Source organism: Oncorhynchus mykiss, chromosome 5, assembly GCF_057628025.1.
Source record: "Oncorhynchus mykiss isolate SJ-2025 chromosome 5, ASM5762802v1, whole genome shotgun sequence".
Taxonomy (NCBI): Eukaryota; Metazoa; Chordata; class Actinopteri; order Salmoniformes; family Salmonidae; genus Oncorhynchus; species Oncorhynchus mykiss.
Genome location: NC_143026.1, coordinates 49291945 through 49307554, shown reverse-complemented (window position 1 = coordinate 49307554; position 15610 = coordinate 49291945). Strand labels below are relative to the sequence as shown.

At 41.5% G+C, this 15610-nt stretch overlaps 1 protein-coding gene across 5 annotated transcripts in view; it reads left to right on the top strand.

Annotated features, from left to right (window-relative positions):
* LOC110523989 (calmodulin-regulated spectrin-associated protein 1-B) overlaps positions 1-6747 on the top strand; it is a 117318-nt gene extending 110571 nt beyond the window's left edge. For 3 of the 5 annotated variants that reach the window (XM_021603235.3, XM_021603234.3, XM_090235097.1), the window contains 2 exons: positions 2598-2716; positions 5005-6747. In XM_021603235.3, coding sequence (XP_021458910.3) covers positions 2598-2716; positions 5005-5298 — 413 coding nt within the window. In that variant the 3' untranslated portion in view covers positions 5299-6747. Of the gene's footprint in view, positions 1-2597; positions 2717-3368; positions 3490-5004 lie in introns of all 5 variants that reach the window. The other 2 variants (XM_090235096.1, XM_021603236.3) reach the window with 1 other exon arrangement.
* Positions 6748-15610: the final 8863 nt, after the last annotated feature.

The following is a 15610-nucleotide window of genomic DNA, read 5'->3' as shown; positions in this document are numbered from 1 at the left end:
AGCTAAACAATTGGATACCACGAAATTGGGGAGAAAAATAGGTAAAAATGTATAATAAAAAAAAAAGAGAAGCAACCCCATGGCTGGTTTCAGGATGCTTTACTGTTGGCAGGACTGATGGTAGCGCTCACCCTTGTCTTCAAGCTTTTTTCCGGATGCCCCAAACAATCGGACAGGGAAAATTCATCAGAGAAAATGACCTTTCCTTGATGTTTTTCCTGGAGAGAAGTGGTTTCTTTGCTGCCCTTCTTGACACCAGGCCATCCTCCAAAAGTCTTCTCCTCACTGTGAGTGCAAATGCCTGCCTGCTGCCATTCCTGAGCAAGCTCTGTATTGGTGGTGCCCTGATCCCGCAGCTGAAACAACTTTAGTTGACGGTCCTGGCGCTTGCTGGACTTTCTTGGGCGCCCTGAAGCCTTCTTCATAACAATTGAACCGCTCTACTTGAAGTTCTTGATGATCCGATAAATGGTTGATTTAGGCAATCTTACTGGCAGCAATATCCTTGCCTGTGAAGCTCTTTTTGTGCAAAGCAATGACGGCACGTGTTTCCTTGCAGGCAAACATGGTTGACAGAGGAAGAACAATGATTCCAAGCACCACCCTCCTTTTGAAGCTTCCAGTCTGTTATTCAAACTCAATCAGCATGACAGAGTGATCTCCAGCCTTGTCCTCGTCAACACCTGTGTTAACGAGAGAATCACTGACATGATGTCAGCTGGTCCTTTTGTGACAGGGCTATGAGATTCGGTTCATTTGAATGGCAAAGAGGGACTTTGCAATTAATCTGATCACTCTTCATAACATTCTGGAGTATATGCTAATTGCCATCATACAAACTGAGGCAGCAGACTTTGTGAAAATTAATATTTGTGTCATTCTCACTTTTGGCCACGACTGTACATACAGTTGAAGTCGGAAGTTTACATACACCTTAGCCAAATACATTTAAACTCAGTTTTTCACAATTCCTGACATTTAATCAGAGTAAAAATTCCCTGTCTTTCATCACATTCCCAGTGGGTCAGACATTTACATACACTCAATTAGTATTTGGTAGCATTGCCTTTAAATTGTTTAACTTGGGTCAAAGTTTCAGGGAGCCTTCCACAAGCTTCCCACAATAAGTTGAGTGAATTTTGAAAAGTGTGTGTGAGGAAGGAGGCTGACAAACCTGACTCAGTTACACCAGTTTTGTCAGGAGGAATGGGCCAAAATTCACAGAACTTATTGTGGGAAGCTTGTGGAAGGCTACCCGACACGCTTGACCCAAGTTAAACAATTTAAAGGCAATGCTACCAGGGAATTTTTTACGGATTAAATGTTAGGAATTGTGAAAAACGTATTTAATGTTTAAATGTATTTGGCTAAGGTGTATGTAAACTTCTGACTTCAACTGTACATGCACGCACACGCACACACACAAAAATACACAGTCATGGTAAGCACCAATAAAACATCACAAATCACCTATAAAAACGGTTATATTCCTCCACAAATACGTCCCCAATCAATTTAAAGTACTTTTTCAGGAAAGAGTGGTCTGCACGCAGTAGGCAAGCAAGATTATTTGACTGACAGTTCTGTTCACTTAGTGATTAGTCCTTCTTTAGAAGCAGCATTCCTTGACAGACAAGTAAAATTACCGTTCAGTGGCGCTTTGAAACTATCTCCAGAGAAGGTTTTGTGTCTGCATTTATTAAAAAGCCGTAGTGTGCCCTTACATGCTGACTAGACCGGACACGTCACGTGTGTGAGGGTTTCAAAATAAACGTACACATACATGTTATTCAATCATTGCACCCACACTGCTCGCGAGCGTTTGCAGAAGTTGGTTCTATTTGTGACGCTCAACGCGCTGTAAGTCCTGTCTCTCCCATCTCCTCATTGGTTTTTAGGAGCATATACCCACGTGGGTGATTGAAAGAAGAACTAAGGTCCAGAATCCATTCAGTTGTGGTAATACACCTTAAAGTTGGTTGCCAACCGCCATATAAAGTCTGAAGAAGAAGCCTGAAGGAAGGAGGAGAAATTACTAGAAACAAATTCAGTTTACTGTTTTGTCTGTGGATTAATTGTCAGCGTAGAGGACCGTGTGCATTGTAAAATAACAACCCAATGTTTACATCCCAGGACAAATGAACTAGCAACAGCAAGCTAGCTAAATTGCCCTAAATGTTTAATGCTTTTCGACCTGTCCCACAATAATATAATTGGTTCAGAGTTTGTTTTGATATTTCAACCTGCATGTCCTAATCACGTTTGGTGTGGGGAGACAACATCAACATGCTCCCGATGGTGTCTGGTCAGCATGTTACAGACAAACAAACATGCTGTAGCCAAGGCTCTTTTAAGGGTATATGACTGTAGTAGATATAACTTAATTGCCCGGCCCTAGCAGTCATACATACGTAATAGGACCATTATTCTGCATTGTAAATTGACGTGGAATTTAATGATTGTTTTGTTATCGCTTTAACGGAAAATGGCTTTTTAAACATTGAGCAAAATGTTTCATTTGTCACATCCCTAATGGTGAGTATTACATACACACCAGAGTACAATGGTGAGCATTATGGTTTCTGTCCTCGTTGCAGGTCCCAAGCTGTTTAAGGAGTGTGTTTCCAAGTCCAACAAGCCAATAATCCACAATGCCATCACCCACTGCTGCCTGGCTGGCAAGGTTAATGAAGCCCAGAAGAACACCATCCTAGAGGTCAGTCCATCCATAGTATGGTAGTACTAGAAGGTCTCCATGATTTTACTATAGCCAAAAATATCAATGCAACATGTAAAGTGTTGGTCCCATGTTTCGGGGACCGAGTGGCGCAGCGGTCTAAGGCACTGTATCGCAGTGCTAGAGGCGTCATGACAGACCCGGGTTCGATCCCGGGCTGTATCACAACTGGCCGTGATCGGGAGTCCCATAGAGCGGTGCACAATTGGCCCAGCATCGTCCAGGTTTGGCCGGGGTAGGCCGTCATTGCCTAGTTAAGTAAAGGTTAAATAAATGTAAAAAATTAGCTGAAATAAAATATCCCAGAAATGTTCCATAAGCACAAATGTGTTTATATCCCTGTTAGTGTGCATTTCTCCTTTGCCAAGATAATCCATCCATCTGACAGGTGTGGTATATTAAGAAGCTGATTGAACAGCATTATCATTACACTTGTGCTGGGGACAATAAAAAGCCACTCTAAATTGTGCAGTTTTGTCACACAACACAATGCCACAGATGTCTCAAGTTTTGAGGGAATGTGCAATTGGCTTGCGACTGCAGGAATGTCCACCAGAGCTGTTGCCAGAGAATTGAATGTTCATTTCACGACCATAATCCGCCTCCAACGTTGTTTTGGAGAATTTGGCAGTACGTCCAACCGAACTCACAACTGCAGACCACGCGTAACCACGCCAGCCCAGGACTTCCACATCCGGGTTCTTCACCTGAGGAATCATCTGGGACCACTCACCCGGACAGCTGATGAAATTGTGAGTTTGCACAACCAAAGAATTTCTGCACAAACTGTCAGAATGCATAGTGCCAACTGTAAAGTTAGTTTTTTCATGGTTCGGGCTAGGCCACTTAGTTCCAGTGTGAGGAAATGTTAACGTTACAGCATGTAATGACTTTCTAGACGATTCTGTGCTTCCAACTTTGTGACTAATTTGCGGAAGGCCCTTTCCTGTTTCCGCATGACAATGCCCTTGTGCACAAAGCGAGGTCCGTACAGAAATATTTTTGAGATCTTTGTGGAAGAACTTGACTGGCCTGCACACAGCCCTGACCTCAACCCCATCGAACACCTTTGGGATTAATTGAAACGCAGACTGCGAGCCAGGCCTAATCGCCCAACATCAGTGCCCGACCTCAATAATGCTGTTGTGGCTGAGTGGAAGCAAGTCCCCACAGTAATGTTCCAACATCTAGTGGAAAGCCTTCGCAGAAGGGTGGAGGCTGTTATAGCAGCAAAGGGGGGACCAACTCCATATGAATGCCCATGATTTTGGAATGAGATGTTTGACGAGCAGGTGTCCACATACTTTTGGTCACTCTGCACAAACTGTCAGAAACCGTCTCAGGGAAGCTCATGCGCGTGCTCCTCGTTCTCAGGGTCTTTACCTGACTGCATCATAACCGACTTCAGTGGGAAAATGCTGACCTTGGATGGCCACTGGCACTCTGGAGAAGTGTGCTCTTCACGGATTAATCCCTGTTTCAACTGTACTGGGCAGATGGTGTCGTGTGGGTGAGCGGTTTGCTGATGTCAGCTTTGTGAACAGAGTCCCCTATGGTGGCGATGGGGTTATGATATGGGCAGGCATAAGCTACGGACAACTAACACAATTGCATTTTATCGTGACGAGATCCAGAGGCCCATTGTGAGATCCATTTATTTTAAGTTATCTGTGATCAACAGATGCATATCTGTATTCCCAGTCATGTGAAATCCATAGATTAGGGCATAAGGAATTTATTTCAATTGTCTGATTTCCGTATATGAACTGTAACTCAGTAAAAAATAGTTGCTTTTATATTTTGTTCAGTGCAGAAGGCCTCTGCAATTTCAGTATAGACAATTAATTTTCCTCATTACCTGTGAAAATTATTTGAGGTGAGTCAATAGTATTGTAGTTCTAGAAAGAGTCTGATTTTACTATAGCCAATTAATTGTCCTCATTACTAGTGTCAAGAAGTTATATACAGTAAAAGAGAAAACAGTCTGAGTCAATAAAAACATCAGAATGTTTGGCCTAAATGTTTTGAGGAAAAATGTGTTTTAGAAAGATCAGCTTGAAATTGACATGGTATAATTGATTCAACAACCAATTTGTTCAAGTATGAACCAGAACATCAATAGACTAGTTATTTGTCAGTGTTTATACAGCTAACTTGGTTATCCTGTTTTGTTATATATCCCTCTGATTCCCACTGTATAGTAGAGTGATGTACTTCTTCCCATGGTTACTAATGGTTGTTTCTTCCATCTGTCTCTCCAATGCCAGGAGCTGGAGAGGTGTGAGGCCAACCACCTGATGATTCTGTTCAGGGACGGTAGCTGCCAGTTCCGAGCCATCTACTCCTTCTCCCCCGACACAGAGGAGATTGTCAAGTTCACCGGCATGGGGCCACGCAGCATCAGCCGCAAGATGATCGACAAGCTCTACAAGTACAGCTCCGACCGCAAGCAGTTCAACTGCATCCCCGCCAAGACCGTGTCAGTCAGCGTGGATGCCCTGACCATACACAACCACCTGTGGCAGATCAAGAGACCCAGCGGATCTTCTAGGAAGAAGTGAGGAAGGGAAGAAGAAGAGGACAAGAAGGCACACCATAGGCATTCATTCTACGATTGGGCAGGACCCAGTAGTCTCGGATATGACCATTCTGTGGGTTTGGCCTGTTGATGAAGAGGGATTGGTCTATTGCTGTGTGTGTGTAGTCTTCGGATTGGTGTAAATGGCGGTCTCCGTGGAGATGGACCTGAGAATTTTAATGAACACCTTCCAACTAACCAAATGAGTCTTTTAAAGATTAGGAATGTTTTCTGCATGTGGCACTTTTTATGTTTGAAGTATTGGGTTTTATGCTAACTAAGGAAAAGCCTATAGTTTAGCACTAAACACACTTCTTCTATACGTATGTAGTGGATCAAAAAGACAAAACAAAGTAATACTGAAACTACAGACTACTGAAATAAGTGCAAATAGAGGCAGCACTGAAAGTACAGACGCTACAGACTTATAATAATAGAAACCACAGCCATTGTCAAAATTGTTTGAAAGTGCTTGTTCTAGTCGGGCAAAATCCTGCAGCTGTGACCCCTCTGATCTCCTTCAAAAGGCTATTTATTCAATAATACTAGTATGGGCTTTTAAGTTATTTTACCATGAATAAACTTTACTTAACATTTTTGAAAATGATGAGAAAGATATGGTCAAGTCTTTTTGTGTGTTTTTGCAGATGTTTGTGGAAAGGGGGGTTGGGAATGCGTGGCTGTGTGTGTCTCTGAATGTGTTTACTCGTTAAATTATGCTTTAACAAAGGTTTTATCATGCAGTGGAATAAGCTCCACCACTGTTTAATTCAGTTAAAAGATGAATGCTCTTGTCCCAGGAGAAGGGAGGCTCATCACTTTCTCAGTGTTATTGTTAGTGGTGAGGTGGTGATTAGTATTTACTCGGTTCCAAACGAGCACGCTTTGGGTTTCAGTCTATTGCACTCTATCTACAGTATGTTACAGCAGAATACTGGCCCACGATCAATGGTACTCATGAAGATCCAAATCCACTGAATGCTCAGCTCACTCTTACCAGCAGAGAGACACCAAGGTCTTCTGCTCCTTTTCACTAACACACTGGAACCTGATCTGAAGTAACTATTGGCCCTACTTGCAGCCTATAACATGAGCCAGGATTTTTCCCTAGTCTCATGGTCGGGGAAAAGTCCTGGCCCCATTCATGACCTAAACCTGCTGTCTGTGAGCACTAAGAGCAGCTCTACCATGACTGACTATGCCTCAAGTTCATTCAATTCAAGGGAAACTGGACAATACTTGATATTATTTGCTGCATTTTGTACATGTGAGTAGTGGTTTTGTATATACTGTACCACCTTATGTTTACTAAAAGTTGGCGCAATTGAATTTTTCATTACTGGCTTTAAAGATTGTATTTGTTTCTTTAAAATATTCTACTATATATTTATTTTGAAAAACACTAGTGTAATAAATAATACTGGTAAACGAACAATGGTTCCTTTGCTTTGTTGCCCATGATTTCATTTAATTCATGAATATTTATTTGTATTGTGTTTTTTTTTCAGCTGTTGATCATAATGCATTGCTTCTGAACTGGATTAAGATCTTGATTTATCGTGTCATTATTGCATCATGGGGGATAGAGGGCAAGCAGAGCATTGGAAAAGTCACATACAAATAGCACTACAGTCTGAAGTGTAGCCTATGATTTAAGCATGCTTTCGGCTTTTTATTTGGAAAACTAATCCTTGGGCCAGCCAGGTGGACACTATCTTTATTTTATAAAATGTCTTTATAAACATACCATATGTCTGGAGAACTAAAGATAGTCCTGCTGGGCTACACAAGACTCGTCTGAAGGTCCCCCGGTACCAGTGGGAAACAATAAATGGAAGTATACAGTATATGGAGATTTTTTTAGTGCCACAAATAAGGGGTTAAATATATGTATCTTTTATGTGACCCGTTTCAAGAAGATTGACGTATATCGCACATTACTACTTAATCAAAATATTTTGGGGGCAGAAATGCTTTCTGGAATGAACTTTCATGTGCCTTAATAACGAACTTGTATGCCATCTGTAAATATTAGGGATGCACGACATATCGGTAAGCATGTTGGAATCGAACGATATTAGCTAACAATGCCAACATCGGCCCGATGTCTAGTTTAACGCCGATGTGCAAAACCGATGTCAAAGCTGACGTGCATGCCTATGTAACGTAGGTAGGTGACTTAATGATGCCACGAAAAATAGCACTACACGTGCAACATAGCATTCCTAACCTAGCCCACAATATCTGCAGTGTGGATATATTTTGAAGGAAGATAACAAAAAGGCCATATGCAATGTTTGTGCTGCTATTATTTCCAGAAGAGGGGAGAAAGTGAAATCTTTCAATACCACAATCCTAATTACTCAATTTGAAAGTGCATCACCCCCAGACATTCAGCGACTACTTAGAACGAAAGCAGAAAAAAACTAAGCACACACTTCACACAACTAAATAAGTTCAAGTTGATTAGTAATTTGAATGAGTAAGAATATTTCAGCCAGACAACCCAAGGGTGAAATCCATTAAAGCCAAGATAATGGAATTCATTGCCCTTGACAATCAACCGTTCTCTGTCGTGGGTGATGTTGGCTTTCGCCGACTGGTCGAGCACCTCGAGTCCCAGAACACACTACCAAGTAGGCGCTATTTTTCAGATGTTGCCCTACCGGAGTAACACAGTATTGTTGAACGCACATCCATGAGCTACTTGCTATGGATGTCACTGCTATTAGCTTCACGACTGACATTTGGACCAGCGATGTCAGCTCCATGTGCATGCTGAGTCTGACAGCAGAGTGGGTCGACGAGGATTTCATACTGAGGAAAGCCATATTGCATGCTCAAGAATGTGCTGGTTCTCATACCGCTGCTGCCATTTCAATGGCATTTGAGAACGTTTGAAACATGAACACACTCCTAGCTTCATTCGAACAACTGACTCGGGAAATAAACTCATCAACTGCGTCTGCAGCAGACGTGATACCCTCTGTCATGGACTGAAACGCCTGCTCAACAAAACTGCAGACAGACCGTGGGATTAAAACTTGCAAAAGTACTATACTAGAAGCTGTGAACAAGCGATTCGGTGGCATTCTCTCTGAGCCTCTTTACTGTGTCGCCACCACGCTCAATGCTAGTTACAAGGACCGCTACTTCGAAGCAGACAAGAAACAGGATTTACATGAAATGTTACAGACACAGATGGACAAGATGAAAACGGACACAGTGACAGTGCGCACAGAGGAAGAGGACCCACGACAGAAGAGGCCACGGACAGACAGAGCTGAAATGTTACTGCTTGACATGTATGATAAAATCCTGAACAAATGAACAGCGAAACAGCACAGCAAGTAAGTAAAATAAATAGGTTGCACAGCTGTATGAATGTTAATAAACAAATACTACAGCTCAGTGCAATGGTAAATGTTAAAATAGCTGTGGGATATGGACAGTAGAGGGGGATGCTATTGTAGTGACAGTAGAGTCACCACTATTTTCTGGACTTTTTTTGATGAGGTTCACAGCAATGGAGAATAACCTGGTTCTGGTCCAGATGTACCGGACTCATTTACCGGAGGGTGGCCTCTTAAAGAGTAAATAAACTGTACAGCTGGCCTATGACATCATCCTGTTTAATAATCCTCTTAAGGCTAGGCAGAATACTGCTCCCTTTGGAGGAATTGCGTGCCCATAGTAAACTGAAAAAGAATCTGTCAAAAATTGCTAATATATGCATATAATAATTATTATTGGATAGAAAACACTAAAGCTTCTAAAACCGTTGGAATTATGTCTGTAAGTATAGCAGAACTCACAGGGCAGGCATTCTTCCAAACTAGTTTTGTGGTCATGAAAGTTGGGGCAACTTTGACGTGATCGCCCCCACCCTTCCCAACCAGCTATGGATCTGGGGACACTTTCTATGTCTTCCACTAGATGTCCTCATTCAGTAGAGCGTTTAATCGTTCAAATCCCACGAGTTTTGGCCCTATGGGAGTGAATTGAGTGAGTGCCGCGAGAAAATACCTGTGCGTTAGGGCGCGAATTGGTCCCATCCATTCCTTTGTTCCAGCACTCCGGAGGAGAACTAACAATGACCGGTTGAATTGAAAATTGTTTTGTACGTTTAGAACATCCTAAAGCTTGATTCTGCACTTAGTTTGACCTGTTTAGTCGACATATAATATGTAATTTTGAAGTTTTGATGCGCAACTTTTCCGGACCAGAGGACATTTTGGGTGCATTTCAGCTGATATTGTTAGCAGATGCTAATACAAAGACACAAGACTTGAAACCAAACGATGTTTTGGGTAAGTATGAACCCTTCCAGTACATTCTGAACGAAGACCATCAAAGGTAAGGGAATATTTATGCTGAAATTGTGTGTTTCTGTTGACTCCAACATAGCGGAGAAATATTGCTTATATCTGAGCGCCGTCTCAGAATATTGAATAGTGAGCGATTTCTGTAACGTTAAAAATAAATGTAACAAAGCGATTGCATTAAGAAGCAGTGTATCTTTCTAACTATATGTAGAACATGTATATTTAGTCAAAGTTTATGATGTCTATTTACGTTATCTTGCGGCGCTACCTATATTTTCTGCTGACATTTTTGAGTATTTTCTGAACATTAATTCAATGTAAATGGACATTTATGGATATAAATGGCATATTATTGAGAAGAAAAAAAATGTACTGTGTAACATGTCCTATTACTGTCATCTGATGAAGATTTTCAAAAGGTTAGTGAATGATTTATTTTTTAATCCTGCTTTTATAATTTTATATTTTCTGGGACAAAATGGCTGCCTCTTGTCTTCGTTTCGGTGGTGGTCTAATATAAATATGTGGTGTGTTTTCGCCGTAAAACATTTTAAAAATCTGACATGCTGGGTAGATGAACAAGGTGTTTATCTTTCATTTGAGGTATTGGACTTGTTAATGTGTGGAGGTTAAATATTTCTAAGAATATTTTTGCGTTCCATGCACCACGTTCCAGCTGAACGTGGGAGGGGTCGTTCCCAAAAGGGAACCCTAACCCGTCATCAATATGACTGTGGGCCATAACTACTTGAGGCAGAGAAGGGCTGCCCCCACAGGGCCAAACGTGTTGGGTCACATCAATGAGCAAAATACATTGGTCCCAGTGCATTGCTTATATACAGACAAACATAAATAAAACATTCCTACATTTCTCCCTCTAACAAGTAACCCTGATCCATGTAACCATCCTTCTCATATTAGATTATGGCAATGTAATTTCTAGAACTGCAGGGAAGGGTGCTCCTGAGGGCCTTGATGCTCTGAATATCTGCCAACTTTGCCATCAACACAAGATCATTGCAACTTTTGTTTGCTTGTACACTGGTCATCCTTATGCACTCCATGCAATACTTGCTGTTGTTTGTAATAGTTATTGTCATGTTTTTGTCCACGTTTGTTTGGAAATACATGTAACTGTCCTTTGTAGTTGGCGTGTACAGCTGCATGGTACTGTGACATTAGTTGTCATGTTGTCACTAATCTGGTTGTTGTTAGTCTAAAGCATACTTTTATAAGTTTGTTTAATATTTTAATTTGTCACCCAGCTCTTTGCCTCAAGAGTCCAGTTTTGCTTGCACAGCCCTTATTGCAAAGAGGACATTGTAAGTAATTTACTGTCCAGTAAAAAAAAAAAAAAGAAGATTTTTAATTTCTTACAAATAAGTGGTTTTGTGCGGAGTGGATTTTTCGTATTGTGATGATCTGTTTTCATATTTTAAAATATTGTAATTGTCAAGCACTGACCTTAGTATTCTTTGTTTTCTTTATTATTTTGGTTAGGTCAGGGTGTGACGAGGGTGATATATGTGTTTATCTGTATGTGTTTATCTGGTTTTTGTATGTTTATAGGGTTGCTCTAGTCTAGGTGTTATGTCTATGCTTGCCTAGATTGGTTCTCAATCAGAGGCAGTTGTTTATCATCTCTGATTGGGGACCATATTTAGGATGCCATATTTGTTGGGTATTTCGTGGATTATTATGTCTATGTGTAGTTGCATGTCAGCACTCGTATTAGCGTCACGTTCGTTTTGTTGTTTTGTATAGTTTGTTAAGTGATCTTCGTTTATTAAAAGAAGATGTATTCATATCACGCTGCGCCTTGGTCTCCTCGTTATGACTAACGTGACAGTAATAAGCAACTAGAAATTGATAGCGGGTGCTAACATGGCAACGGTTTAACCCTGCTGCGCCTTTACCTACCTATTGACAAATAAGCTTTTTCACGTATTTTCACTGGCTATGTTAGTCCATAGTATATAAGGCTTGACAATAGACATGCGCCACAGTTAATTTGCCCACTCACGAATATATCCCAAACTATTGTCAGCTTGACTGTGAGACTAACGGGATTTTAACGTCATTGTCAAATGTGAAAATGTCTTTATACAGAAGAAAATATGTCTCATTAGTTAGGTTTGAAAAAGTCCACAGAAGCTCGGAATCAGATCTGTGGAAAAAAGGCAGAGGAAGTTCTGCAGGCTTTCGTTTCACATGGGTGTTCAAAAAAACATTTGCATTTGAGGATGACTTTTTCTGATGAAAATAGTTATTTGATGCATGGCCTACTATTTCTAACACCAAAATGTATAACATTCACACCACAACTACACATTGATAATACAGATTGTTTCCTGTGCAGTGATCAACTTACATTGATAGCTTTTTGTATTTCTGAGTGACGTAAAGGTATCGACATAGTGATTCACTTTTAATGTCATTACATAAAAATTACAACAACATGACTGAGTTAACAACACATTAGAAACAGAGCGTGTCATGAAACTGGCTAATAAAGGAGACAATGGAAAGGGAAATATCGATGGCCAGAAATTCAGTGAACACCAACTAGATGATTACTCCAAAGACAGAGGGACAGAAGGTGAGGCAGAGACTAGAGGACAGAAAAGATGACATACAGGACAAAACAAGTGAGTGATGCTAAAAGAATGACCAGACCAGGGGCAGTCATTTTCCATTTCTATTAAGGTGGATGAAAATAAAGTAGAAGAAAAAGAAAAGCACACTTATTTAGGCGAGATGCTTGCTAGCAGAGTAGAAAACTTGAAAATAAAAGAGAGCCGCACAATCTAGGTGCTCAAATGCAAAAATGTAATATATCCAACGTTTTGACAGCCAAGCTGTCTTCAGGGTATAATCACAAACACTTGTTTGTTTGGATGACTCGTTTATGTAGTGTCAAAAGACACACAGGTGTCTAATCATGGCCAAGAGTGGCCTAATATCATTGATTAATTCTCAAATATTAAAATGGCGTACTAAGAACAGCATACAAAAAACAAATGGATAGCATACGATCAATCATAAATTCATTTTAGACTACACAAGCTTACAAACAATTACAATGGCAAAGTCACAGTAATCACAAGAATGGCTTCAGATCAAAGTCTACATTGAGACCGAAGGGAGCAAGGGTCTTTAAGTTAAAGATCCAGGCAGCCTCTCGTATTAACAATAAATTATTAAGGTCACCCCCTCTCCTAGGGAGGGTGACATGTTCGATGCCAATGTAACGCAGAGATGAAAAAGAACAGTCTGCAGCACACAGCCTCACCCTACTAAAATCTGAAGTCAAATGTCTACTGTTTGCTGATGATTTGGTGCTTCTGTCACCAACCAAAGAGGGCCTACAGCAGCACCTAGATTTTCTGCACAGATTCTGCCAGACCTGGGCCCTGACAGTAAATCTCAGTAAGATCAAAATAACGGTGTTCCAAAAAGAGGTCCAGTCGCCAGGACCACAAATACAAAATCCATCTAGACACCTTTGACCTAGAGCACACAAAAACTATACATTTTCCGGTCACAACTTGCAGACTTGTTTACGTGTTGCTGTGCGTTTTGTTGCCAACCTATTTTGCTACCTGACAACTTTACGGTTTTTACTTTTTAATTACCGTTTATATTTTTTTCCCCCTTTTTCACTCCGGACGCGGTTCGTCAGGACCTCCAACAGCCGAAGCTAAGTAGTAACATTAACATGATGCCTTCTAATTGCAGTCGCTGTACTCATAATATACAGGGGAACGATCGCCTTACGGCGAGGATAGCTGTGCTACAAGCCCAGCTTCAGACGCAATCGTTAGGCAAGGGTAATTTCAGTGTAGGAAAGGATGAAACAGCGTCTGTGCCACCAGTAAGTACAGATAGTAGTATAAATCCCCTGGCACAGTCCCCGCAGCCGGACAACTTTCTCATGGTTTCTGGAAGGAAATGCTGTTAACCGGTGTCGCTCATTCAGCCGACAGAAACTTTCAACCGGTTTTCCCCATTAAGCAGCCAGTAGGAGTCAGAGGCCGAGCCTTCTCTTGTCTCTACTCCTCCCGTTACGGGGTCTGAGACGCCGAAGCTTCCCACCATTAGCTCTGACAAATTGAAAACTCTAGTCATTGGCGACTCCATTACCCGCAGTATTAGACTTAAAACGAATCATCCAGCAATCATACACTGTTTACCAGGGGGCAGGGCTACCGACGTTAAGGCTAATCTGAAGATGGTGCTGGCTAAAGCTAAAACTGGCGAGTGTAGAGAGTATAGAGCTATTGTTATCCACGTCGGCACCAACAATGTTAGGATGAAACAGTCAGAGATCACCAAGCGCAACATAGCTTCTGCGTGTAAATCAGCTAGAAAGATGTGTCTGCATCGAGTAATTGTCTCTGGCCCCCTCCCATTTAGGGGGAGTGATGAGCTCACAACTCAATCGCTGGTTGAAAACTGTTTTCTGCCCCTCCCAAAAGATAGAATTTGTAGATAATTGGCCCTCTTTCTGGGACTCACCGACAAACAGGACCAAGCCTGACCTGCTGAGGAGTGACGGACTCCATCCTAGCTGCAGGGATGCTCTCATCTTATCTACCAACATAGACAGGGCTCTAACTCCTCTAGCTCCACAATGAAATAGGGTGCAGGCCAGGCAGCAGGCTGTTAGCCAGCCTGCCAGCATAGTGGAGTCTGCCACTAGCACAGTCAGTGTAGTCAGCTCAGCTATCACCATTGAGACCGTGTCTGTGCCTCGACCTAGGTTGGGCAAAACTAAACATGGCGGTGTTCGCCTTAGCAATCTCACTAGGATAAAGACCTCCTCCATTCCTGTCATTATTGAAAGAGATCATGATACCTCACATCTCAAAATAGGGCTACTTAATGTTAGATCCCTTACTTCAAAGGCAATTATAGTCAATTAACTAATCACTGATCATAATCTTGATGTGATTGGCCTGACTGAAACATGGCTTAAGCCTGATGAATTTACTGTGTTAAATGAGGCCTCACCTCCTGGCTACACTAGTGACCATATCCCCCGTGCATCCCGCAAAGGCGGAGGTGTTGCTAACATTTACGATAGCAAATTTCAATTTACAAAAAAAAAAATGACGTTTTCGTCTTTTGAGCTTCTAGTCATGAAATCTATGCAGCCTACTCAATCACTTTTTATAGCTACTGTTTACAGGCCTCCTGGGCCATATACAGCGTTCCTCATTGAGTTCCCTGAATTCCTATCGGACCTTGTAGTCATAGCAGATAATATTCTAATCTTTGGTGACTTTAATATTCACGTGGAAAAGTCCACAGACCCACTCCAAAAGGCTTTCGGAGCCATCATCGACTCAGTGGGTTTTGTCCAACATGTCTCTGGACCCACTCACTGTCACAGTCATACTCTGGACCTAGTTTTGTCCCATGGAATAAATATTGTGGATCTTAATGTTTTTCCTCATAATCCTGGACTATCGGTCCACCATTTTATTACGTTTGCAATTGCAACAAATAAACTGCTCAGACCCCAACCAAGGAACATCAAAAGTCGTGCTATAAATTCACAGACAACACAAAGATTCCTTGATGTCATTCCAGATTCCCTCTGTCTACCCAAGGACGCCAGAGGACAAAAATCAGTTAACCACCTAACTGAGGAACTAAATTTAACCTTGCGCAATACCCTAGATGCAGTTGCACCCCTAAAAACTAAAAACATTTCTCATAAGAAACTAGCTCCCTGGTACAGAAAATACCCAAGCTCTGAAGCAAGCTTCCAGAAAATTGGAACGGAAATGGCGCCACACCAAACTGGAAGTCTTCCGACTAGATTGGAAAGACAGTACCGTGCAGTACCGAAGAGCCCTTACTGCTGCTCGATCATCCTATTTTTCTAACTTAATTGAGGAAAATAAGAACAATCCGAAATTCCTTTTTGATACTATCGCAAAGTTAACTAAAAAGCAGCATTCC